Consider the following 27,511-nt stretch of genomic DNA (forward strand, 5'->3'; position numbering starts at 1 on the left):
CGTTCGCACTTTTTCTCGCGCTCAGATTTCTAAAAAATAGATAAACTAATAAACTAAAAAAAGTGGTATCCGACATTAATTATGCACTTCAGAAATTTTTATTAGAATAAAAATAAATAGAACAATGTAAAATTAAATACAATCGACCCGCTTAACGAATGTTACAGATTCCAGCTATACAGGGTATCTGCAACTTTGTTGGTGGAAAAGGCTGATTTAGTGATTGTAATTTACGGGGGGGGGGGTGAAAGTACAGGGTTGTCCAAATTAAAGTTCCCCAACTCAGAGGCCTGTGCAGGATGTTCTATGGGTCATAATGTGATGAAATTTTGGAAACAGACACTTCAGATCATGCGCTCGTGATTTATTTTTTAAAAAAATAGTACTAAAAGTTGCCGATAGATGGCGCTGTAACACAAGTAATTGGGAAATTTGCATATTTCAACAACGTGATTTGCTGAAATAAAGCTTCTGCGCAACGTATGCAAAAGATGAGCCCTACAAAAGTGGAAGGTGGAAGACAGGCGCTGCACAAGCAGTTATTTTCAACCTCGCTGGTACACAATGGTGACTTTGAAAGACAAAGCTTTGTTGGTCAAACTTTTTTTACCAGAATGACGAGAACTCATGTGCTGCTTTAAGAGCATTCCGTCGGCTGAAGAACATGCGTCGAGGACCGATGTCACCACGCGCTTTAAGAGAGATGATGAGGAAGTTCGAAAGATCTGGACAACTGGGAATTTTGCCAGGTAGAGGACGCCATGCTGTGAATTCTGCACGCGTAGAAGACGTTGCTTTGGCGGTCGTGGATACCACTAGACAATCGCCACATGGTGTTGTCAGTGTGCCACGTGTTTCTCGTGCTGTGAATATGCCCTATACGACCGTCTGGCGTGTGATGAGTCGAATCCTACGCTATTTTCCTTACAAAATCCATAGTCTTCATCAGCTGTCGGACGGGGACCCTGTCGTTCGGGAAACCTTTTGGTCTGCAGTTCCTTGCCAGAATGGAAGTCGATGCTGCTTGGCCGTGGAATATCCTTTGGACGGATGAGGCCCATTTTCACCTGAATGGTCAAGTGAATGCGCACAACTGCCGCATTTGGGCAAATGAAAACCCGCGAGCAATTCATCAAGTGCCCTTGCACCCTCCAAAGGTACGGTATGGTGCGGTTTCACTGCAACATTCATCATTGGGCCTTATTTTTTTTGAAGAGGTGACTCCAAGAGGATTCGAAACCTGCTCTGTCACAGGAAGACGATATCAGGACATGTTGACAACGTTGGTGATTCCTGAACTGCAACAACGTGGCCACCTCCAGGACACGATATTTATGCAGGATGGTGCACCTCCCCATATTCTTCTGGGCGTTCAACAGGTGTTACAGGCAACTTTTACTGATGCACGTGTGATCAGCCGCTGCTTCCCAACAGCTTGGCCTCCTCGCTCGCCCGATCTCACCCCATGCGGCTTTTGGTTATGGGGATTTTTAAAAGATCAAGTCTACCGAGAAAATCCAGCAACCTTGGCAGATCTGAAAGACTCAATTATTCAGAATGTGCGTGGTATTAATGTGCACTTATTGCGTTCCGCTGTGGAACACACTGCTTTACGGATGGAAAAAGTTGTGGAGAACCACGGCAGACATATAGAACATCTATAGAATGTCTTTTTGATCTGCAACGCCACCTATCGGCAACTTCAGGTACTATTTTTTTTAAATAAATCACGAGCGCATGATCTGAATTGTCTGTTTCCAAAATTTCATCACCCATAGAACATCCTGCACAGGCCTCTGATTTGGGGAACTTTAATTTGGACAACCCTGTACATATTGATGTAAGATGGAGAAGGGCACGAGTTTACCATTTTCAAAAAAGTTCGAAGTGACTTCCTTCGTTACTCTGCAAATGTCCAATCGGTGAATTAGTTCTTGCCAGATTTGTATGAGCATGTTTCTATCCATCAAATTAATTTTAGGGAATGCAATGCAGATTTTTGATTTTAGTTCAGGAATGAATGCAGAAAATGGCAGAGTGTGCACTTGATTCTTTACAAAATCTGCATTTCAATGAACTTGATCAACGGAAACATGGTGTCAAGTCTTATGACCAGGGGGGAACTTATTGACCAATGAGACGTTTGAAGAGTAACGAAAGGAAGTTGCATCGAACATTTGGGACAATGGTAAACTTGAACTACTTTTCTGTCTTACAACAGAAATTTTATCAATACGTAGGGGAGGGTGGGGCAAGATGAGATACTTAACCAAAAAACAGTTGTGGGGGCAAGTTAAGCTCATAAGTCAATTAGAAAACTATGTCGTTATTATCTCTCAAGTATTATCAAAGTATACAATTTGACTCAATATCCTATTTCCAACAGAAAAATGTTGACGCATGTTTAAGTTAGATGAGTCAAAATCCCATCTTACCCCACCAGGTGGGGTAAGATGAGATTCAGGGTTTTTCAGAAGTCATAAAGATGAGCAGCTTCATCGTCCTTATCCTCCTGTCCTGCACACGATCAATGGACCTATTTCTTGCATTCGTTGCACCTAATCCATCCTTCTGTCGATTGGGAATATAAATGTCCACAGTAAAGGCATGCGACATCAGAAGTCTCAGACGACAATGAAGAATCGGATGGTTTCCCTTTAAGTACAGTTTTTTGTTTTTAATGTTTTAGACTGTATTCTTTTGTTTTTATCTTTTGACTGGCCAACTTTCGTTGCTGTACTAGTTGATGGGGTAAATGAAAAAATGTCATCCACAAATCCCTTTTCCACGTATCGTTTCTTCTTTTTTCCTCGATTTTCTCCTCGTCCTGCTTAGATTTTTATATTTTCTTCTCCTTTCTCTGCTTAGACTTTCCAAATTTCTCCTCTTCCTGCATAGATTTTTCCATTTTCTTCTCTTCTCTCTCTGCTTAGATTTTTTTATTTTCTTGCGTTCCTTTTGAGCCTTCACCACAAAAAGTTCCTTTCTTTTAGTCCGCAAGAAGATCTCCTTCTTCCAAAGAAAAAATAATTTTCATGGAGCCCAAAGGCTTAACTAAATCTAAACTTGTGGTTTCTTTATTTGAATGAATTTTTCCAGCTGTCGAAACAGTAAGAACACCTCTGTCCATTTGCTGCTTTTAGCTTATTTCACTTTTCTATGAAGTGTAGCCCGTGGTACATTATAAGTTCGGGTTTCTGAAATCCCATTTATCCACTCACTATGCATTCAATAGCATGTTGCATCGATTCTAGTGACCAAATTCCCATATTCGTCTTTCTTTTCACTATCTTAAGAAATATCAAAAGAATAAGAAACAAATCGCAATACATGTGGGGGTAAGATGAAATAGTATTCCATCATGCCCCTCGTGTAATATCTCGTTTTGCCCCACTGACACCATTTGGCGTGTTCACTGTCGACTCAAGTTCAGGTTATAAATAAAATTACATTAAATAACTGTAAATTTATCCTTTAGAGTTGCGGATTACGATTATATGAGAGTACAAACGATTAGTAAAATCATACTCACCAAACTACACTTGGAAAGGTGTTAAAACAAAATAAGAGCACGGCGAAACGCACGAAAATTGAGAGAAAAACTTTATGCACTGCAAATGCAGCGCACAACCAGGTTGATTCGACCAACGTGGTTTCTGCTTTTCCCAACGCAACTACTTGACTACTTTTCCGCAAGATAATAGCACCCACCTTCCTAGGAGCTTCAGTATCTCATCTTACCCCGCTACTCCATCTTGCCCCACCTTTCCCTATGACTTTTACACTTGCATAAGACAGTGATGTATAACTAACTGTACAGCGGTCATTCGATTTTAGAATATAAGCTTTAGAATTACGAAATCGTACTCGAATTACTGTCCGTTCTCGAAAGCAAAGACTACCACTCAGGAAAGATTTCATTTCAAAAATTGGCGATAGGTTGAGGATGGTAACTTACCGCTCGCACTTGCTGTCTTTGAACGTTATTTTGAACCTTTTACTTCCGGGTTTCCCTCCCTATTTTGATAAAATCACAGCAGACCTGACGCATGCGCAAATTGGCGCTAAGTCTCGGCTTAACTAAACGAACAGTAAGTCTACTATTGCATTTGTACATTTGAAAACAAATCCATTCACATTTAACGTAACGTTTAAAAACGGTTAAGCACTGCGACTAGGGTTTAAAATCCCGCGCCGAATCAGTTTTGCGGCCCGCGGGATTTTGGGATTGTAAGGAGCCAACCTCGCGGGATCCCGCGGTATTGACTTTATTCTTCTAAAAATTAAATTTTACGTCAAGCAGAAATGATTGCATTTTGAGAAGAACTGCTTTTGTTGCTTGAATTAGTAGTTTTATCTTTACATCAATTTGTAGATAACATCTAAGTCGGGTCCCAATTAGTAGTTATCGTTTGGTACTCAAAAGTGTGCCCTAAAAAAGTCCAATACATCTTAAAAAAGCATCGCTCGTACGTGATGGGAAAGGACTTTTGCTCAAAAAATAATTGGCTCAGTGAAAACGTGTGTTGTGGCTCCTTTCTCTATTGTGATATTTTCTTTATTTTATTTCTAAAGCGTAATTTTCTGAATTTTAAACTTTAGAGATGGTTTTCGAAAATGTTTATAATTTTTACGCATTTTCTCACTTACTTGAACGAATGGAAACTGAAACCTCGAATGAGAATACCATTTCGCCTTCAGAAAAATATATTCTGTTTTTATAGTGTTTCCTAAATAGTAAATCCAACGCACATCACATGATGCAAAGTTTTTCTTGCTCTTCTTGCAGAAATACGAGGAAGGTGATTCAAACTTCAGCTGATGCTTTTGAAAATAGTCGTTTTATGAACGGCAAAGGTTGGAAAACGTTTGCTTGCAAAAAATTTGAGGGATTCGAAATCCCGCGGGACTTTGCTCTCAATCCCACGGGATTAATCCCGCTAAATATCATGCGGGGTCCAGCGGGATTCGGGATTGGAAACCCTAACTGCGACTCAAGTTAAAATACCTTGACTACCAACTGGAAACATACATATGTTGCATTCCTAAAATCAATCGGTAGTCAGAGGTTACAGCAAATGTGAAAAAAATTACATTTAGAAATTTATATCATCTAGTCAATAACTTAATCTTTCAATGTCTTCCCAATACTCGATCCAAACTAGTTAGGGACGGAGTTGTCTCGCTCCTAAATTGATTACTGGAAATGCTTAATTAAACGTTCACCCCATTAATCACGAATATATTAGCTGAAATAGTTCCTGCTCCGAAACTGTCAGACAAATTCAATTACTGAAGCTGTTTCGCAGTCGTAAAGAAACAGCTTCTGCTATTAAAGACTCTCTCTGGAGAAGTTAACTTTTCCTTCCATAAGTATTACATTTTCGGTTAAGGAGTATTTGGTTCATTTAAGTTAATAAACAATGTAACGCAGTTCATCTTAATTAAATACATCGAAAACACAAAGCTAATACTTTTTTTTTCCAGCTTGCATAACCGAATTTATGAGACATTTTATGATTTTTAAAAAATTATTTAAGTTAAATACTACTAAATTTAGATACACTTTGCAACAACAATGTTGAAAGTATGATGTGTAACTATTACCGTGTTTGCTCACGCATAAGCAGTCGCAATTTTTAACGAGAAGATCCAAATGTGACAAATAAGGCAGGAAATTTTTGAGATATAAAAACTTGTCAGTTTTAAAAAAAGGAGGAGGGGGGTATATTTATTTGTTAATTAATTTATTTTTATTCATTTATTTTTTTTTAAAGAGGACCGAGTGATGCACTCACCTGACAAGGTTATGAAATAAGTTCTCTACTCTACATTTTGCAACAAATGTTGCCCATATTATGCACAACTATTTGCATCATTCTGAAGTTTGTAAGCCATGTTTGAAATTGTTGAAATCCTCTTCCTACATAGTAATATTCAATTCATTATTATAAATGACTAGGTCTGATGTCTGCGTTGCACGTCTACATCGAAAATAAACTCTTTGTGTCAAGTGATGCATGTTCAACAATCAAGCTTAAATAAAAGATAAAAAAAATTGCAAAATTTCCCACCAACGTGTAGAAAAGAGCAATTTTATGAATCAAAATTTAAATTTAGACCTCTTTGGATTTTTATAATCGGCGCATACATTCCGTTTCTCGGATATTTTGGGGGTTGGGGGTTTTCCTTCCCCCATAGGGGCAAAAAACCCCTGTGTGAACTTCCGAGCATCAAAATTTCACATAGTGTTAAATTTCACATAGATCTAACGTAAACTGCGGACATGTGTAATGAACACACACACACATACATACAACCATTTTTATATGTATTGATAGAAATCGTTAGCTGTTGTGAAGTAAAAGGGGAGAGTTTTTTAACATTTAGGCCTCCTATACACGAGGCAACTTAGTAGAATCAATTTTCGAACGGGTAGTCATTAGAAAGTGTCACCTGATGTAAAAGTGAAGGAATCGTACGGTATACATCACACGACAGGTCTACTCATCAGACACATTAGGCACATGTGCCACTACCATTCGCATCTCGACGAGTTGAATCAACTTTTTAGATGATTCAACTCGTCCCAATGAGTTGAATCAACCTTTATGGTTGATTCAACTCATCGGGACATTGCCAAGTGTTCGCTCTACATACGAGTCAACTAATTGAGTAAACTCAAACCAGTTTTAGCAGCGTTGTGGAGTAGCTGTTCGAATAAATTCGACATACTAGAAGAAAAGTGGATTCAACTAAGTTGCATCGTGTGAAGACAACAAAAATGACAGTCAACCAGTTGACAGAACACCTTTTCAAAAATTTGTTCAACTAAGTTATTTTGTGTGTAGTAGGCCTTAGAAATTTTATTTTGTTGCATTAAAGTTGTACTACATTTTTTAAAATAATTCATTTTGCATCCCATTTGTGACGTGGCTCAAAGTTACCCTGTGTGGCAGGATGACTTAAACCGGGATAATAATTCATTTTAAATGGATTTATTAACTATTATTTCTTAATTTTAGATAACTAAAATAGTTTAGGACAGTTTCTTCCGCTTTAAACCAACATCTGCAACAAAGCTATTAAGCTATGGCTGGGGGCAGTTTACAATAAATTAAGGCTCAATATTACTCTGAATGACTAATTTTTTTGAAATGATATAACTTACTATTAAAATTAAACTTTAAAAAATTTATTTATGCATACGCTCCATGGATTAAAAAAAAATACATTGCTACTATTTTCTTTGCTCTCATTTACCACCTAATCTTTACGTTTGCCCCTAATAACCGAGAGAACTTTTTTTCCTGCTTAAAAGTTCTTTCGCTTCACATTTAACTAGATATTCTCCGTGCCATTGCTAGTTTTGTAGCTCAGTCCCAGGCTTTTAACTCCGAACGTTGCAAATCCAACTTTTATCATTTTTTCATCCATTCATCTCTTTTCCGTAATGGATTTGTAAAACCAAGATCAGATGTTAAATAATATGTTAGTTAGGGTAGACCGGCCAGTGAATGTACACTCCCCGGCGAATTAACAGCTTGTATAAAAAAATTTAAAAAAAGTTTTGAATCATTTTTCTTACAAGAATTGGCAGAGTAGTAACTTCTTTCTCTTCATTTCAGAAACAAAACGATTAGAAAATGCTATGTTTGTCCACTGGTTCGAATGTTCATTTACTGCGCTCGGGTCTTTTTTTGCATGTTAACCCCCCAAAGAACCTGATGCATTGCTATAAAAGACCTCTCAACTTTTTAAAAAATAATTACATACATCATCTCTAAAACGTTTTTTCTGTCATGTACCAAATGCAACAATTTTTGATGATGTTATGAATTTTTGAAAATTGCGCTTAAGTTTTCCTTCACCTGTCTGCCTACCCTATTTCGAGAAAATAGGCAGCAACTTAAATGCAAATTTTTCTAAGATGCGACTTATATGGGAGCATAGTATATCTTATACGAGTATTTATAACTTATAATATGCGAGGAAGATTTATGCACAAATAAATACAAGTAAGCGTTTCGAACTTTTATTTTGCAAAATTTTCTAATCTTTTAAAAACCAGTTGATTTTTGTCTACTCTTTAAAACACAAAAGGCCTATAAATAATTGCTTCAATTAAACTGTTAAAAAGACGCTAATTCTCAAACAGTTTTTTACTTCATTTTACAAAAAAGGAAGTATTGTATTCGCGAAAAAAATTTCACTCAAAAATCGACCTTAATTTCTATTTTTCTCACACCCGAATGAATGTGGAGTTTTTTTCTTTTTTTTTAACTCGACCACACGTGGATAAGTGCTTAAGAACGTATAGAACACACGAAATATCCATTTTGACAATTCCCGAGTAAGTTACAACGAGATTTCTCGTAACGTCTGTATATACGTATGTATGTATGTGCGTATGTGCGTATGTATGTCGCATAACTCAAGAACGGTATGTCCTAAAAAAATGAAATTTGGTACGTTGACTCCTAGTGGGGTCTAGTTGAACACCTCCTCTTTTGGTTGCATTATGGTGTTTTTAAGGGATCTTTTGCCCCTTTTGGGGGGGGGGGAATCATTGTTAATTTCGATGTAAACTCAAATGGTGTTACAATTCGGCGGACACTTGGCGATACATCGCCAGTCCTTTGGGCACCAAGTTTTGTCGCCAATTTGGCGACAAATTTGGCGATTTTTTTTTTAAATCTGGTTTCAATTTGGCAACTGTTGGTGATATTTAGAGAGTAAACTATTGAATCACATTAAAATTACCAATAATGGAAAGATGACATTAAATTTGAGTGACAAAAATAACTTTTAATCGATTATCGGTAAGCCTTCGGAAAACGAGCTGATGTGTGCATCACATTACTTCCTTTTACTCCAATTTAATGTCATTTTCCCATTATTGGCAATTGTAATGTGATTCAAGAGTTTACTCTCTAAATATCACCAACAGTGGCCAAATCGAAACCAGATTTTTAAAAAAAAAATTGTAAAATTTGTCGCCAAGTTGGAGACAAAACTTGGCGACCAAAATACTGGCAATATATCGCCAAGTGTCCGCCAAATTATAACACCACTTGAGTTTACATCGAAATTAACAATGATTTTCCTCCAAAAAGGGGCAAAAGACCCTCTTAAGAACATCCGAATGCAACCAAAAGGGAAGGTGAACAACTAGACCTCACTAGGAGTAAACGTACCAAATTTAAACATTCTAGGACATACCGTTTTTGAGTTATGCGAGATACATACGCACATACGCACATACATACGTACGTACAGACGTCACGAGAAAACTCCTTGTAATTAACTCGGGGATCGTCAAAATGGATATTTCGGGTGTCTGTACGTTCCTAGGCATATATCCACGTGTTGTCGAGTCGAAAAAAAAAACAACATTCATTCGGGGTGAGCAAAATAGAAATTAAGTCCGATTTTTGAGTGAAATTTTTTTCGCGAATACAATACTTCCTTTTTTGTAAAAGGAAGTAAAAAGGAATAAGTTCATCTTCTTTTGCAAAAAAAATCTATAGCGATAACAAGTAAAAGTTGTTTTACACATATTTATTCATGTCAAATGCAAGTTCTAAATTCTGAGTGTGAACACAGTAGTCGTAATGCTTGCATGAATCCAGTTTCATACGCCCTCTAGACGCAATGTAACACATTATTTTTCAGCACTCCGTGACACATTATTATAGCAAGTAACTTACAATTTTCTCTCGCAATTGCGAAAGCATTGCATCCCCCCACCCCGAACAAAAAAAGGAACCAAAACAAAATTTATAAGTACTGCGATAGTATATGTGTTGCGGGGGCGGAGGGTATCAAAAAAGCAATCTCAACATTTGCTTCAATTCCGCTTGCTTCAATGGAGATTTTTATAAGTTTCAGAAAGATGGAAGAAATGTTTTGGTACTTCTAGTTCAGTGACGTTATTCATGTTCCGATGCATTTTCTATTAAAGTTGTTCATACTTACAGTATGCTACACTCGTTTTCCATTTCATCAGTGAAGCACCGTTTATGCGTTCTACGTGGTTACGTGAGGCATCTACGTGGTTACATGACAACTCATTCAGAGCTGTCAAACCAAAAACAAGAAAATTATTTAACATTCGCACACTTACCCCTTCGCATACTGGCCCCGGTCTCCCCTACTTTTTATTAACAGATTAATTTATGTCATTCACTGTTATGTAATTCGCATACATGCGAAAAACTCATTTACAAAAATACAATCAGGAACAAATCTTTTTGCTTTTACTGATGTCATATTTTTAATTACATAACCTCAAAGGATTTTCTTATTTTTTTCAGGTAAACAAATATATATACAGTGAAGCACCGTTTATACGTTTTTGAAGGGACTATATGAAAAAAGCATACAAATGAAAAAACGTATAATAGGTATAGGTTAATGTGTATTAGACTCTGCAGGGACCAATTTAAAAAACGTATAATTGATTAAAACGTATAAAAGAGAAACTTATAAACGATGCTTCACTTCACCAGTCCTATGTATTATTTATAGCTATAAATTTAAATGTTAACATCTTTAAACCTTATGAGTAAAATCGAAGACATTTTAAACGTCTTTAAAAGCGTATTTCACGCATTGAAAATCTGAAAAACGCCTCAAAATGTAGAATAGCCAATAGCTTATTTTCACGCATTTTGTTTGAAATAAATGATTAGTGCGATTAGTGTGATTAATGCATCCAATTTATGTTCTTTGTACTAGAAATGTCAGAAAACTAATCCAAAGCTGACAGGAAATATCCAACGTTGTTTAGCACAAATAAACAGATAATAGAATCTGTTGAACAGTTATCTGTTTATTTGTGCTAAACAACGTTGGATATTTCCTGTCATTTCTCAACACAAAGATATTTATTAATCCAAAGCTTTATTGAAAAACTTCAAAAACTGCCAATCATCATTTGAGACATTGACAAGCAAAGGGATGTAGTACGTGTCAAAACTAAAAAATTGGAGATAACCACTATAAATTAAAGAAGAAATTTCCTTTTGTCTTGTAGTGTTTCTACAAATGGCTCCTATCGCTATCATAACAGCGAAAAACAAAATTTGAATTTAAGACATCAAAACTCAGATGGGCTACTAAAGATGGATTTTAGATGCTGTGTGTTGGGATGCTTTTTACCCGACTGCGCGTGCGTGATGCAAAGGAGGGTGATGTGTTTATGAGTCTATGTATGTATGTGTGTATGTTTGTTCCTATGTGGCGTTGTAGAGGCTACACGCCTTGCTCAATTTTGATGAGTGTTGCGTCAATCGACTTGTCTTAATCTTGGGAGTGTCACTAAAAAAATGACAGTAATTCAAATTCACCATATCAACAACCAGTCGCCATGTTGTCAGTTCGGGATCGTGTTGCACGCTACCTGCGGACGACACATTGTGCGACAAATGCAGGTAGCGTTTTCGCTACCTGAATGTTTTAGTCTATTAATTCGGTCTTCATCTCTAAAATGTTATTTTCGTGATTCAGGGGACTGAGTTTTGCCACGCGTACTTTCTTGACGGGCTTTTTTAGTTTTGGGAGATAGATTTGACTGACGATGTTTTCGAGCGCAATTTTGCTAAAGGTCAAGCATATGTATCTTTAAGTCGAGTTAGGTCCCTATTGGGACTAATAATCAGTAGTTTAGACCACCGCAAATTACTTAATAATGCTCACGATATAAACTCTCTCAACAAAATGACAAGATTGCGAAATTTACCGTTTTATAATCATAATAGCTAAGTCAATGAAAATTAACTAAAAAGTGTAAAATAAAAAATAATTATTAAATAGAAACAAAAAATCTTACTGCGTAAAACCAAAAAAATAATAAATAAATAAAAGAAAAAGAAAAAAATGTAAGCCCAGTAGTTTAGAATGTTATTAAGTACTACTGAATAACTACACCATTGAAATAATTTTATAATCGATACACACATAAGACAAATCATGAATTCAAAAGCAGAATAGAAGGATCAACAGTCGGAGCCTATTCAAATTTTACGGGGTTCCTCGATTGGTCAGAAAGAAATGGGCTCCGACTGTTGATCCTTCTATTCTGCTTTTGAAATTATGATTTGTCTTTTGTGTGTATCGATTATAAAACTATTTCAATGGTGTAGTTGTTCAGTAGCACTTAATAACATTCTAAACTACTGGGCTTATATTTTTTTCTTTTTTTTTGAGCAATCACGATTGCTTATTGTTCTCATTTGACAGTCCTTGACGTTGTGGTTCCTTTTTCACTTTGGACCAGCACCACCACTGCCCACCGGCGGCGGCACGGCTGCTCTGGTCCTGAGCACTGTCCTCCGGAATCCACTTCTTCTGGGTGGTGGCGTCCATGTCCTACACACGCATGCTCATACACCCTCACCTACACGCGCGCGCCTTTACACACATACACAGGCCTACATGCACACACTTAAGCCTGCACACACACAACTATACACATAACACATATATACAACTATAATCACCCAGGAGGAAGGACATGCTTGGGGGGGGGAGCCATTTCTAGAAACAATAACTCTAATGAGTAGGGTCTTGTCGCAACTCGTGATTGCGAAAAACATAATTTGAATTCAAAGTTTCAGAATTCAAAGTAGAGTTGATTGGAGGAAGAGGGTCACAGGTTTTTATTTTATGTTTTTTTTTTTTTTCGTTTTTACGAAGTCAGAGTTTTTGTTTTTATTTATTTATTCTTTTTTTTTTTTTTTTTTGTCTGAAGAGGATTGTGCCATGTCGAGAAGGTCGGGTATGAATAAAGTATTCCGAGGGTAAAATGCGCCACCGCCCAGGAGGAGGTCCCTGTCGCGGAGGCAGGGGGAAAGTGCGGTTCGTGGAATCCCAGGACTCAAAAGCGACCCGGAACGTCAACTTCAATTAAGTGAAGATAATTAGCAATTCGTGATAGCTCAAAAAAAAAAAAAAAAAAAAAACCCTTACTTTATTCTCTTGCATTTGATTTCCGCTTTTTAAGACTAGTGAAACTTTTTTAACGTTGCTATGCTATTAAAAATTCCAACAGACTTTTTGTTTTTAAAATCTTTCTGAATTTTATTATTTACCATTGAGTTCCTGCAAGCAATCAACCATTTTATAAGATGTTTTGAGACTTAACTGCGTCGAACAAATAATAGTAGGAAAAGAATAATATAACATTAAAAGGCAATCGATCATACGAAAGAGCAAAAAGGAAGAGCATTTTATCCTTCAATTACTGTTTTTTCCCCTTTTAATTTAAGTCTGTCTTGACTATTTCTTTGTCTCCAACAAGCTTCCCAAAGGAAATCAGCTTGTGCTGCATCCCACAATTGAATCCTGAACTCCTAAGTCTCGTTAGCTGTAAAACCGTTTTAAAAACAAAACAAAAAAAAGCTGATGGGTTTTTTAAAAGTTCCATCAGTATGTAAGGGGAGAGCACGTCAAAAAAGGAAAAGAATAAAATTGGAAAGTGGATAGCAGTTGTTCGTACTCAAGAGTACGCAAAGATTAGCTTAATCGTGATTTTGTTTCAATGATCAGTTTCAAACTCCTAAAACTCAGGCGAGTTTCTATTTCGTTGCCGTTGACGTATCTTCTGTTTCATTCCGTGTCGTTTCTTTATGTATTCTTTTGCTTATTCTAGTGATTATATTCTTCAAGTCATATTTTCTCAAAGATGTAATACTACATGCATACACATGCGAAAATGTTTGCATATTGCATTCAAATCTTCTCATACCAAATCATCAAAATATGTGAAAACATGCAATTTCCTAATTTCGTTTGCTTTTCCACTGCATTATTAGTATAAATTCAATCTTAACAAACGTAAAGAACAGCTATTTTCTAGCATCTTTTACTTTCCATTATTAGTGCAATTTAGTTTAATGCTCAATCCATTTGCGTGGATATGACATTTCACGCATGCTTTTGAACTTTATTGCCGGAATTTTTAACTTTGGCTTTGCACTACTATATATTCGAACATAAGGGACCATTATGTTTCAGAATATGAAGCATAAACTTTTTAAAAACATTTTTTGTACTTTAAATACAAGAAAACCTTTCAGAAAGTTGATGCTTCTAATCGCCGCCTTAGAGCAACAGTAGCAGGGGTGCCCACCTAGAGGGGGGGCTATGGTGCAAACTGCGCCATTGAAATTTTTAGGGGGGTGTTTTGAGGGGTATTTTCCCCGATTTTGGGGGCTCTTGCTTTGGGGGGTCTTTACATAATTTAGGTGGGCACCCCTGAACAGTAGGGTATCTTACTGTTGTTTTAAGGCTTAGATATCTTATCATTGTTCTAAGGTGACGATATTATGATAAATAAGGGTTCCTTACGTTCAATGATATGGACAACTCTTTAGAAAAAGGGCATTTTATGGTCTCAGTCAGGCTCATACAGTGCTGGTAAAAAAAATTGCATCACCCTCGCATTTTCACAACAATGGGATTATGTGAGAATTTTGGTCGACCGATTAACGATGAATGTATGTGAAATTCTGCAAAACTTATGAAATAAACATTTAACATCAGGAATCCGATAATTGTTTACGTAGATCGGGGCTGCTTCCGGGTCAAGGCAAACTGCTGATCCCTTGCTCATTTTTCCCTTTCTGAACCTGCGTGTGAGTTTAGAGAAGAAAAAAAAAAAACATGTCAGTTTAAGTCTAATGGCAAGATAAAGGTTTTTAAATTGTTACTTACCAGTTTTGCTCTATGGCACAAAGCAGAATCATCCTGGAAAATGACGTTTGGAACTGAAGTCAAGTGATCCCGGATAGTAGGAAGCAATTTCTCCTCAAAAATGCCAATATACACCTGAGCATTTACTGTTCCTTGCACAAAGTGAAGCCCACCAACTCGTTGATCAGAAATACATCCCCAAATCATCTGGGATACGGGATGCTTGACTGTGTGTTGAATGCAATCGGGATGATATTAATCTCCTTTACGGCGCGGGTGATGCAATTTTTTTTACCACCACTGTATCAACCTTAGAAAAGCTTTTCTCCTTTCGTTTTTATTATTATTATTAATTGTCATCGTCTTAAAAGAAAAAAAACAGGCGTTTAACAGTGTTAAATGGTACACATTTATGTGGAGGCTCAAAATAAGTAGGAAAATGCCATTACCATCCATTGTTCCTATTCAGAATTTCGGTCTTTAATGGTGTGCTTTGATGGCAAAAAAACTAAAATGTGTCTCTCTAACACAGATTTTTACAATGCTTCAAGTATTCTAATTTGAAATTAAGTTTCTTTTCTGTTTGATTGTATACATTGATATGTTTCTTGCATAGTAAAAACTTGTACCCAGCATTTTGCGTCATTACCATCCATCAGTTTTTACACGCTTTCGTGATCACTTAGTAAAACTGAGAGCTCAAATAATTTTCAGTTTTAGAAGCAGCGATCATAACTTTTTGCACATAAATTTTGTAAAATATAAAAACATTTTAATTTTTCGAACAGAAATTTGTACGTTTCCTAATTAAGTGTATTTAATATCAAAGTAGAAAAAGATTTACGTCTGTCATTACCATCCTTACTCATAATGAGTTAAATTTAACATTATTGCGCAATTTGGAGCCTTTTATGTTAATGATCAATGAACCTATGTTTAAATCATGTGAAATTTGAATGAAGGTAGCAGTGGCGTAGCTAGGATGGGGCGGAGTGGGCGTTCCACCCCGGGCGCCACTTTTCGAGGGGCGGTAAATGAACCCTTTTGATGAGGAAAAAATAAACGTATTTTTAATGTAAGGAAATTATAGTTTTAATGGTACTGCAGACAAAAAGAAAATCTTCGAATTGTAAGACTTTTGTGTCACTACCAGATTAAAATTACTTTTATATAACACTTTCTGCTTTCTTTAACTTTCAAAAGTCTTTATTGATCATATAAGTGCAATTCCTTGTTTGTTTTTCTGAGGGGGTGGCAGAGGACAGTCATGGGACCAATGCTTTTTTTAGACTGTAAAAGTAAACTCCAAGAGGAAGAAAACAGTGAAGTTTTCCAATTTTCGTTAAAATAAAAAGTTTACAGTTGATTTTAAGAGAGTTTCTTGAAAACCTCCTAGTGAAACAAAAACTTTTTTTAACTTCAAGAAAATGGTGACAAGAATAAGAAAGGGAATATCTTGGAGGTGAAAAATGGTACATGAAACCATTTCTTGGCTTATCACAGGGGTGGCTTGAAATGTTGCACGGTTTACTTTGATTTCTCATTCTTACAAGAGTTCTCTAATTCAAAAGAAGTAAAAAGGGATTTCTGTTTTCTCGCTTTTGAGAGAAGAAAATCTATCCTTCAACTTTGGATTACATGTTAACCTATTCCTTATGGAAGGTAAGCGAATTTCATTCAACATTTGGTTTGGTTCCTCAACTTGGCATAGTTTAAAATTGTTTTTTAGCGCATTCAGTTTCAAATAATTCCAGTTGGGAACCTCTACCACCTCCACTGTAGCGGAAAGATAGCTTCAAAATGTTTTTAGGAGAGAGAACTCTCCAATCTTTCATCTCTTTTCCTGATATCACCAAAGATGGCTTTAAAATACAGTTTAGACCTCAATGTTTAAAATTTTCTAGTCAGAACCCCGTACCCTGTCTTTTGCTCTAACGTGGCAAACACAGCCAAAAAGTAGAGTTTTCAGAATTAAAGTATTTTAGACTTTAATTCTGAAAACTTTCCTTGAGAAAAATCCTACCCTCTCTTCTAAAGTCTAAACATATGGCCTAAAATTACGTTTTTAAAACTTTGATACTTCAATATCAATTTTTGAAAACAGCATTTGAACCTTGACTATGCTTTCTCTCCTAACGTGATCAGAGATAGCTTAAAATACGTTTTTAGGACTACAGTTTCAGAATTTTTCCGAGAAAGATATCGTAATTACCCCCCCCCCCCCCCCCCGCCCCCCCCCCCGATCTCATCTAACGTCTCCACAAATTAAAACTGCGTTTTGGAAACTTCAATTTCGAAAAGTTTCCGAGGAAGGAAAGCCGAACTCTTCACACCTTTTCCCAATGTCCTCGAAGAGAGCCCAAAATTTCGCTCATAGAAATTTGCGTGGATGGGAGAGCTCGCTAATTCTTCCCTCTCAACAATAGCCTAAAATGAACTTCAGCTTGAAGAAAGATTTTGGGAGGGAAACCTCCCTCTGCTCCTAACATTACCAATATCAAACAAAGCCTAAAGTTGGGCGTCAATTACGGAAATTTTCCATGAGAGAGCCGCCTGGCTTCACAACATTTTTGGCGTCATTAGGTGTTAAAGAACCCTTTAACGTCACCAAAGATAGTCTAGAATTTTGAGACTTTGGTGCTGAACAATTTTCAAAGAAAGAAGCCGAACTTTCCCCATTCCAGTAAATCATCAAAGATGTCCTTAAAATTATTTCAATTTTTAAAATATTTCAGTAAGAAACCTCAGCGACCCTCCCTCCCCTAACGCTTACAACTACCTTAGAATTCACATGCAATTGCATTGGCAAAGATAGCCTAAAAATTGCATATTTTAAAGCTGAAATTTTCGAATTGAGTATCTTATCATTCCCGATTTTCTTAACCTCTTCACAAAGTAGACTAAGCTGTCTTTTAAAACTTTGATTTCCGAACATTTCCCTGAGGTGCCCATCAATCCCCTTAACGTCAACAAAGATACACTAAAATAGACTTTAGTTTTGATTAAAAAAAAAAACAACCCTCCCTTTCCCTTCACTTTACCGAAAACTGCATAAATTTTCGATTTTTTACGTAAATTTGGCAATTTCATCCAAGTGTGGGCCACACACCCCCCTTTCTTTTTCTTTTGTAAGTATGTAGAAAATAATTACTTCTTTTTTTTTCTTTCTAGTTTTAATTTAAACACCCTTGAGAGTCTAATGTATTAGCAATTTAGAACGAAAGGGCGGCAAATTGGGGAACCGCCCCGGGCGGCAAACACTGTAGCTACGCCACTGGAAGGTAGCCATATTTTACGTCCTTTCAGGTGAATTACTTTAAAATATTAATATCCACGTCACTACCGTCCATTGCAAAAGTTATAAGCACGTAAGTGGTAAAGATAGACTGAGGATAAAATGATACTGAGTACATTATTTCTAATGTTTTAGATGCTTTATTTTTTGAGAGTTAAGTTTTTAAACTGTGAATTTTTACTTTATAAGTTTATTTGAAACTCATTGGAAAAATTATTTGATGAGTATTTTTAAAATGCTCATTTCATTAGTCGTATTTGTAGTAAATTTATTTTGCTTTTAGATAACAAATTTAATGAAGTTTTTATCAATCAAGTAATTCATGAATCAAAATCAAGAAAAACTGAGAAAAAATGCCTCGTACTATTTGCCAAATTTACAAATGGTAAAGATAGACGTAAATAGTAAAGATAGACTGAGGATAAAATGATACTGAGTACATTATTTCTAATATTTTAGATGCTTTATTTTTTGAGAGTTAACTTTTTAAACTGCGGATGTTTTACTTTATAAGTTCATTTGAAACTAACTAGAAAAATTAGTTGATGAGTATTTTTAAAATGCTCAGTTCTTTAGTCGTATTTCTAGTAAATTTATTTTGCTTTTAGAAAATAAATTTAATGAAGTATTTATCAATCAATTCATGAATCAAAATCAAGAAAAACTGAGAAAAAATGCCTCGTAAAACTTGCCAAATTTACAAAATTAACCCTCAATGCCTCTAAATCAAATGAAGATGATTTCTAAACTTTTACAGTTCAACAAAAATAAATTTTTTTTGTCTTTCTAAGAAAATTCAAACTGCATCCCTTGGGAAAACTAGAAATTTTGAAAAATTGGAAGAGATTTGCCCAGATAGGAAATAAAAACCAACGTTTAAAATTATGGGAACAAAGCGAAAATATATGCGCTAAGCAATTAGTAACGTATTTGAAGAACAATTATCGAATGCATATATATAGAGAGAGTTCAGCCTGTCAGTAAGCAACATACAATCTTCATTGATTTTATGAGACAAACAGGGGCCAACCAAATTTGGATCGACATTACTGTAAGATCGGATACAGCTAGAAATAAAACTGTCCCCCCCCCCTCCTTCCTCTGATATTCATTCGACGCTTCCTGCTGTGAGTCTGTCCGGTATGACGTAACCTTCCTTCCAAAGGATACCTAGCTTATCTATTTCATTCTGTCTCTTCCAAACCATCTTAATGCTTGACGTCGGGGCAAGGGAATGTTTCTCAAAGGCCAGAAAAAAATTGTATGCTCCAAGTAGAAATGAATGTTAAAAATATTGAATAATACACCCTACTACAGAAAGTTTTGCAATTAAAATAAGATTTGGTGGCATTTGTCTTATATCAAAGCTCAATATGTGCAATATTTTGCAATAATAAAAGTCCGATTACTTTCATTTCGTTACTAGCAGTAATTCTTCTCAACATTTAAGGTTGTTGATGAAATTATAAATTAATCACTATATGAGAAATCTCTCGGCAGAATTCCTCTGTATCATTTTTATTTTCTTTCTGAAAACTATAATGCTTACTATCGCAACATCTGAGGCTTACATCTTCAGGACAGATCCAGAAAATGCGTAACTTGAAAAAAATTACGAATTTAAAATTGAAAACACTATATAATAACAAAAAAAAAAGAGCATCCAGCCTCTGGCATTCATTTGAGTTTTGACATCTTGAATGCAATTTTTTTTTTGAAATCACGAATTGCGTTAGGAACCTACTCGTTGGGTTTCGTTTTTCTACAAATGGCCTCCTATCGCAATCCTAATTGCGAAAAAATTGGAATTTAAGATGTCAAAAATAGAACTGATGTCAACGGCTATATGCTAGATGATGTGTGCTGGATGCTGGATGAGGTGTGATGGATGTCCTTTTTGTCTAAAGTGTAGTAAGGTAAAGGAGAGGGTAAGGTAAAAAGTCGAGAGAGCGTTTGATTAAATCCAGAGAGCAGTGAATAAAATATTAAGAGCATAGGATATAATCGAGATAGCATGAGATTAAGTCCAGAAACGATTGGCTATAGTTCAAAAATCATTGGATAAAGTTTAGATACGATTACATCATTATTAAAATAATATAATCGTGTTATTACTATATTATTTAAAAAAATAAAAGGATAAGACTTCAACTGCAGTCAAGCGAGAATAGTAAGCAATTCGTGATTGCTCAAATACTCTCATGCAAGAACGGAAACGATTTTTTTATCCTATTAATAAATTTAAATCGAACATAAATTGCTACCTAAGGACAAAAAAATGATTCTTCTGAAAGAAATGCTAGCCAGACCTATTTAAATGCAATAAATGCCACATTCTCGAGAGAGAAAGAAATAAAGTAATCTACGATAAACCCACACGCAAGCAACAAAAGGCCCCTATAGTTTGTCTTCTGAAAATGATACTTCCAAGTGAATAAAACGCGTAGGAAGAAATATCCATAGTAAGCTATAGGCAATGCTAAAAATGGTTCAGTTCTTCTTTTTTGTTTTCTATACGGGTTGATCAAGGCAGATGTGCTTTTAAGAACACATGTGTGTCGATATTAATAAAGAATCTTGCTTTACATTGTCGATCAAACATAGCAAATGATCGATCTGCATTCGTCAACGCTAGAAGAAATTCAACATCTTTGGCCGTCTGCCAAGTGCTAGATAAATATTATACGGGTAAGGCCAATTAGCGATTTTTTATGCAGCATTTTCGTTTTTGGAAACAGCAACAAAAATGATGAAAAAATTTCTCTTACTTTGGAGTTATTAACAAAATGAGCTTTTGACCTTTAACTGAAAGCCGGCATTGTTATTAACTTCTAAAACGATGTATAATATTGTTTAACAAATTGCGCTGAGCTTTGAAATGTGTCCTGGAAAGCAAGTTTGTTGTGAAAAGTGCTACATTTAAGCACCTACTTTTGGCTCTGATTTTGAAATTTTAAAGAAATTATAATAAAAAATGAGAATTTCGAAGAATTTATTTTTTAGAATTACATAAAATTACCGGTAAAATATGTATGTTTAGTAAATCCCGTAAATCTTTTCGTTTTTTTTTTTTTTTTCTAACTACATATTTTCCCAATCTAAACATTTTGCTGTTTTATGTATGAATACAACTATAGCATCATTTTGAATATGTCTACTCTTTTTACTTCAACAATATTAAAATATTTTTTCTTTTACAACAAATAAACAAATTAAATCTTCATTAGTCATACTTTAAAATTATTTCTGTTTTCGATGGTTATTAATAGTCTAATTTTTACAGATACAAATGTGACAACCAGCAACAGGCTCTTGCCCGAGCTAGGCTGGTCCTAGTCAATTTATTAGTCCTCAATGAAGATCAATGCCCTTCTTAAAACTATCTACTCCCTTGCTCATTACCACCTCTTCCGGTAAGCTGTTCCAAGTGCCCACAACCCTAGTGAAGTAGTAGTTTTTCCTAATTTCCTGGTTAACCTGAGATTTGAATAGCTTAAAACAATGACCCATCATCCTGCTTTCGATGCAAAAATTTAATCCATTAAGATCATTCATTTTGATAAATTTAAACAACTGAATCATGTCCCCTTTGACTCTCCTTTGCTCCAGGCTATACATATTAAGCTTATTAAGTCTGGTATCATGATCTAAATCTGAAAGTCCCCTTACTAGTCTAGTTACCCTTTTTTGAACCCTTTCCAGTACACAGATATCATTCCTCAGATAAGGAGACCAAAACTGCACAGCATACTCAAATGGGATCCTACTAAACCCCTAGGCAGAAAAACTTTCTTAGAGTTCTTAGAGTTCTTTAAGAACTTCTTTAGTTAGTAAACGTCAAACTTAATGGTCCTAAATAAGTAATTTAAATGTGGTAATTAATTATTTCCATCAACGAATCGGAAGACAGACACATACATTTTCTTTCTTTCAAAATAAACATACCTTTTTTTTCGATGCATACAGATTTCTGACTATCTAAAGTGGGTGGGTCACCGCAATTTGGAAGCTATGATCTTAATAGTTTAGTCAGGTGAGCGTTTGAAAGTTTGGAACCTTCAAGATTTTGCAAAAATTCTTTACTTCAAACTTAAACTTTTATAGCTTGCGTTCCACTCAATTAGTTTCATTCAAATTTCCTTACTAAAAATAGAATCTTTAAGATAATGTAAAGATTACTTGACAATTCAAAATGGTTCGGTTTTTAAGGTTTATTAGTAGGTGCAGGGTTTTTTTTATTTGCATAGGTAGTTCTTGAGATATTATAAAAAATTGTAAAATGTGGGGAGAAAATCATCTAAGGTCCACATTTCACACCAAATTGCGTACTTGTAGCTCATGCTAAAGACATACACAGGTACATATTCATTAATATCACTGTACATCAAACTTGTCAAATAAGAAAAAAGAAACATAATACTTTGAAGGTATTGATGGTTAATACAATTGAACAAATTAAAACGTGTAAAACTGAAACACATAGAAACAAGCCCGTCATTTCAACGTTTCCCGGGGGGGGGGGGGAGGGGGGCAAGGGTGCATACTCAATGCAAATTATACCGAAAAACGTGCACTTACATTAACTTCTCAGTGCCAGAGGGGTCAACTGCCCCCTCCTAACTCCCGAAATGGCGGGGCTGCATACAAATGAGCTTTTCAAAGCTTTTCTTAAGTTAATCTTCTGCTGTATATTTCTTGTTTATTTATTTATTTATTTTAATTTATTTATTTATTTATTTTTATTTATTTATTTATTTTTTGTCTCTAGCAGCACTAAAAGATTTGAACTTCACGCCTGCGTAGTACGACATCCTGTCGCACAGCAAGCGGACGGAAGTGCTTCGAAAAACAAAAGCGAATGTAAAATAGTTACAAGAACAAATCATTACATGCGCTGCATAAAACCTCCAGAAATGATTTTCTTTAAAATAATTTTGTTTATTAAACCCCAAAGCTGTGTTTTTCTCTTGAATACGAAAAAAACGTGTAAAGCTCGGGAGTCAAACGAAGGGAAATTTACAGGAACCTTTTGCCAAATTGTTGCGTGACTCAGAGGTTATTTCTTCGTGAAATAAAAGTTTCCGAATGATTTGAAAGATAGGAAAGAGCGTTGAGAATTTAGTGTTTCTATTTCTTTCCACGCGTAAAATTGCTTCTTGCAATGGCAAGGCGAGAGGTTTCGTGGTCTAGAAAGGATTTTATTTTGGTCGAATTTGAATCAATGGCATCTTGCTTTCGTTGGTAGAAAAGTATTTTTAGATGACGAAAAATGCATTGCAGATTTCAAACGCAATATATCTTTAGGTGAAAACACTTACTTGTTTAGGAATATATTTCTTAGTAAACATGAACGAGCAAAAGAACCTTTTGCCGTCATCATATATATTATTTCTCAAGAGTGGTTTTTTTTTGGGGGGGGGGGGGGCGCTATAACGTCCTAATACTCTATCAAACTTCATAGTAAAGCACAGTGATGGCGATTCGGGAGGGGGAAGGGGGGCAACCGACCCTCCCCCTGCTTTTTATGGTTCATTTATTTATTTTATTTTTTTCAACTTAGGAACCAAAGCTAAAAAATTTTTAAAAAGCGGAAAGGTCAAAATTTTCAGGACATAATTATTTGTTTTACTTTGCATATCTGTTTACGAAATATTATTTAGCACAAGCAGTAACTTTTAGTTTATGTATTCATTGTTCAGATATTAGTAAATCAATTGTTTTACTTAATAAAAAATTATTAAATAAAAACAAAAAACCCGACTGCGTAAAAACCAAAAACCTCAAAAGAAAAATGTATAAGCCCAGTAGTTTAGAATGTATTAAGTACTACTGAATAACTACACCGTTAGAATAGTTTTATGACCGTACGCAGAAAAGACAAATCATAAAGTCAAAAGCAGAATAGAAGGATCAACAGTCGAGGCCCATTCCTTTCTGATTCAAGAAACCCCGCAAAATTTGACTAATTTTCCTCAGCCGAATTCTGGTCCAAATTTCCATAAATATATAATCATATATGAATATACGTATTTCATTATCCACGAATATATATCATTATGAGCGGTATTCTGAATCACAGTTGTGTTGTCGCATTGAAATCAGAAAAAAATCGCTATTTTTTAGCATGGTAAATCACAGTATATGTTCGTTTGTTTCATTTGAGACTCTAGTGGACATATGGAAAGGAACCTCTATCTTCCGCAGCTTGCTAGACGTGGGCTGATTTGGCCTCTGCTGGGAAGCTGCTTTCAGTGTTTGTTTCGCAGTTAACGAAGGGTCTGAACGAAAATTATTCTAATAAAGTCTGAAATTTTAAATCTGATACTTATATTTTCGCTTACATCATGGCTTAGTTTTCTGACCGGAGCCAAAGCTTTAAAAACAAAACAAAAAATAAAACATTTTACAATAAAGAATCAATTGAGCTACGGGTTGCATCAAGTTTTCGTAACAGCAAGGCGAGCGTTCCTATCTCATTTATTTTATTCCCTCACTTGTGTTATTTATTGTTTATAAGTGTTCATGTAATGCATGATATTTGTCTAATTTTTCGATGCAGATCATCCGGGCTGGGCCCGAACACTCGTTCTTCTTGTTACCAGTCGAACGCTCTGCCAAGCGAGCAATTCTGCTCCGTCGATCACACTGCAAGTTAATCTTATAAATTTAACCCAAAACCTCAGTCCGGGGCTTTAAAACAGATTTTTTTTGTCAGAAAAAAAACCTTTTTAGACTGTGGGTTATTTTTCGTCATTAGCCTGCACAATAAGATTTAAAATGAGGGGTAAATCAAAGAAATCGAACACGAATTGAGGAAGATCTCGCGTAGGAACAAAAAACAGGCTACATAAATATTATATACGGATGATTGATTTTCTGGAATTAAAAAAACATCCAGAGTGGTCTAAAATTAAATTTTTAGTCATAACATTGCTTTTTTTTACACGTTGGCGTCAAATGTTGCACTATTTTTTTCCTTTTATTTGAGCCTGACTGTTGAACGTGCGTCACTTGACATCTTTTATTTTCGAGGTAGACCGTGCAATGCCAAATATCCAAATCCAAAAATATAAATGCAGCTATTCATTTATATTTTTCATCGCTAATATTTATAAATATTTTTTTTCTTTTCGTCCACAGTGTTTCCCTATCAGTGGCAAATACTTTCATTATGTTATAGGGGGCGTTCTACAGGAGTTTCACAGCACAAAAGTTTTTCCTTTAGGCACTGAATCTATAATAACAGTTTGTGTTAAAGCATTTGTTGTCTCTCTGTCAAGCCCTACAATGAAAGGTAACTGGTCAAATATCAGGGCATGAAACGTCCAGGAGTTCAAAGAGTTGCTAAGTTTGTATCTTTCATGATTAAACATAAAGGTTGAAAATCAATACTCAAATTCGAAAATGAGTGTAAAAAAAGGTTGTTTCGCTTTACTGATTTGATATTTTATGCCACGTTTGTCACTGATAGCTTTTATGTTGTCATGAACAATGAGTAGCACCTCAGTTTTGAAATGCGAAATACAGGGTGTTCCAAAACTAAGGATCCATTTCCATGAAAACATAGGTTTCTTTTAAATGTGTACGTCAGCTCTACCAGCAAAAACGCAAAAAACAGCCACCCATAAGGCTGCTTGTTAACAAATTCACGCGAACCGGTATCGTCAAATGTTGATGGTTGTCCAAGACGTTTTTTATCCACCAAACTAACGGTTCCTTCGAATTTCTTCAGAAGTAACCTGATTTTTGTCCTTGTTGGAGGCTGTTTTCCGCATTTTTACTGGTACAGCTGATGCACCTTCTCCATATGTGTTATTATGGTTCCCGGAAATGATGGGCGATCCTTTCTTCTAAGTTCTAAAGAGAAAATGTTCTTTGAACACATTTAAAAGAAATCAATAAATCAGTGTTGTTATTTCTTGTTTCACATTAGTGTTTTCATGGAAACAGCTCGTTATTTTTGGAACACCCTACATACTGCACGTTAACTGGTCGGCATGACGCCTGATTGCTAGTAGCGTTAATTAAACGTAGCGAGGAATGGTGGTGGAGGTTGATTATTGACAGAGAGAAAAACTGTACTATTATAAATTTTATTTCTCTGTTGGAGGGAGGTTTAGGATTATAGCTCCTTTCCCATCCTTTGCTACCTTAAAATGGATTACCACATAACTAGGTGCAGAGAATACGCAAAAAATTCTAAAATTATCATCGGCTTTACTTTTCTTAAGATTTTATTTAAAAAAAAAAGAAATTTTGATTTTTTTTTTTTTTTAATAACGGAGAGGGAGCATTTGTAACACAGTATAGTCCCAAAAACTCGGCCCTAATTAATCCGGCCGAATCTAGGGAACTCTACCACACCCGAGTTTTCGGGACTTAATTAGTATTTAGCTTTTTAATAGCTCCGATGATCATCTGACCAAATTTTGCGCTATGGATTAAGCGATTCGGATATAAGTAACAAAAAATTGTTAACTGTTTAAATAACAACAAATTGCTCATACCTTATGTTTCCTAAATTTTTTTACAGATGATGCTCTGGAAAGTTTCATTAAAGAAATCATCTCCGCCAGCAACAGAGGAGTATCAGCAGTAGGAAATGTTTCAATGGAGCCTAATTGGAGCTTTGGCCAGTCTATATTTTTCTCTAGCACTGTTATTACTACAATAGGTAAGATAAGTTCAAAGGGGAGAGATTTTGGCGACTGCTCTCCTAAGTATTGGATTGTGAATGAAAATGTCACAGGGAGGGAAATGTTTTCAGAAAGACACATCTTACCAAAAGGGCATCAATGGTTATATAACTTATAAATGGAAATACTTTCCGTATCTTTATCTTTTCTTTAGTTTAAATCTTTAGTGATAATAACGAAATCTGGAATCTAGCTTGTTTCATTATACAATTCAACACATCATGTTTATAGACATAGATTTATACTCAATCCTGGTTGTTTTTAGCTTTCAGAAATTTAGCCCTTAACTGGTCACGAAGTGATCCAACCGATTTTTTGCATTTTTATTTCCCTTTAAACATTAAAAAAATATATTTAGAGACGAATTTGATCATGTACATAAGGTATCATTTGTGGTATATTCATAGGAACTAAGTTTTAAAAAAAAAGTTTTGCAAGAAATGTATATCCGGGAGATATTTCATTCTTTAGGAAATGCCTAAATCCAAAAATCCAAAAACTTTATTATTTATTATGAGAAAATTATATACTTGGCGTCGTGTTCTGTTCATTTTGGAGATTTTGTAGATGAGACTCGAATGCTTTTTAGCTTCTGTTAAAGCTATTCAGGTTTGTTTTTCACTATAAACTGTGTTTCTAACTGTGACTGAACTCATTTCAAATAAAAATACAAATACAAAAGTGACGACCAGCAACAGGTTCTGGGCCCAGCTAGACCGGTCCTAGTCAATTTACAATCCCCAGTGAAGATCAATGGCCCTCTTAAAACTATCTACTCTCTTGCTCACTACCACCTCTTCCGATAAGCTGTTCGAAGGTTCCA

At 35.5% G+C, this 27,511-nt stretch overlaps 1 protein-coding gene across 1 annotated transcript in view; it reads left to right on the forward strand.

Annotated features, from left to right (window-relative positions):
• Positions 1-27,511, forward strand: part of LOC129218609 (potassium channel subfamily K member 1-like) — an 82,585-nt gene that overhangs the window by 38,934 nt on the left and 16,140 nt on the right. The window contains exon 2 of the mRNA XM_054852929.1: positions 26,526-26,666. Within this exon, the coding sequence (XP_054708904.1) occupies positions 26,526-26,666 (141 nt within the window). The remainder of the gene's footprint in view (positions 1-26,525; positions 26,667-27,511) is intronic.

Source organism: Uloborus diversus, chromosome 3, assembly GCF_026930045.1.
Source record: "Uloborus diversus isolate 005 chromosome 3, Udiv.v.3.1, whole genome shotgun sequence".
Lineage (NCBI taxonomy): Eukaryota > Metazoa > Arthropoda > Arachnida > Araneae > Uloboridae > Uloborus > Uloborus diversus.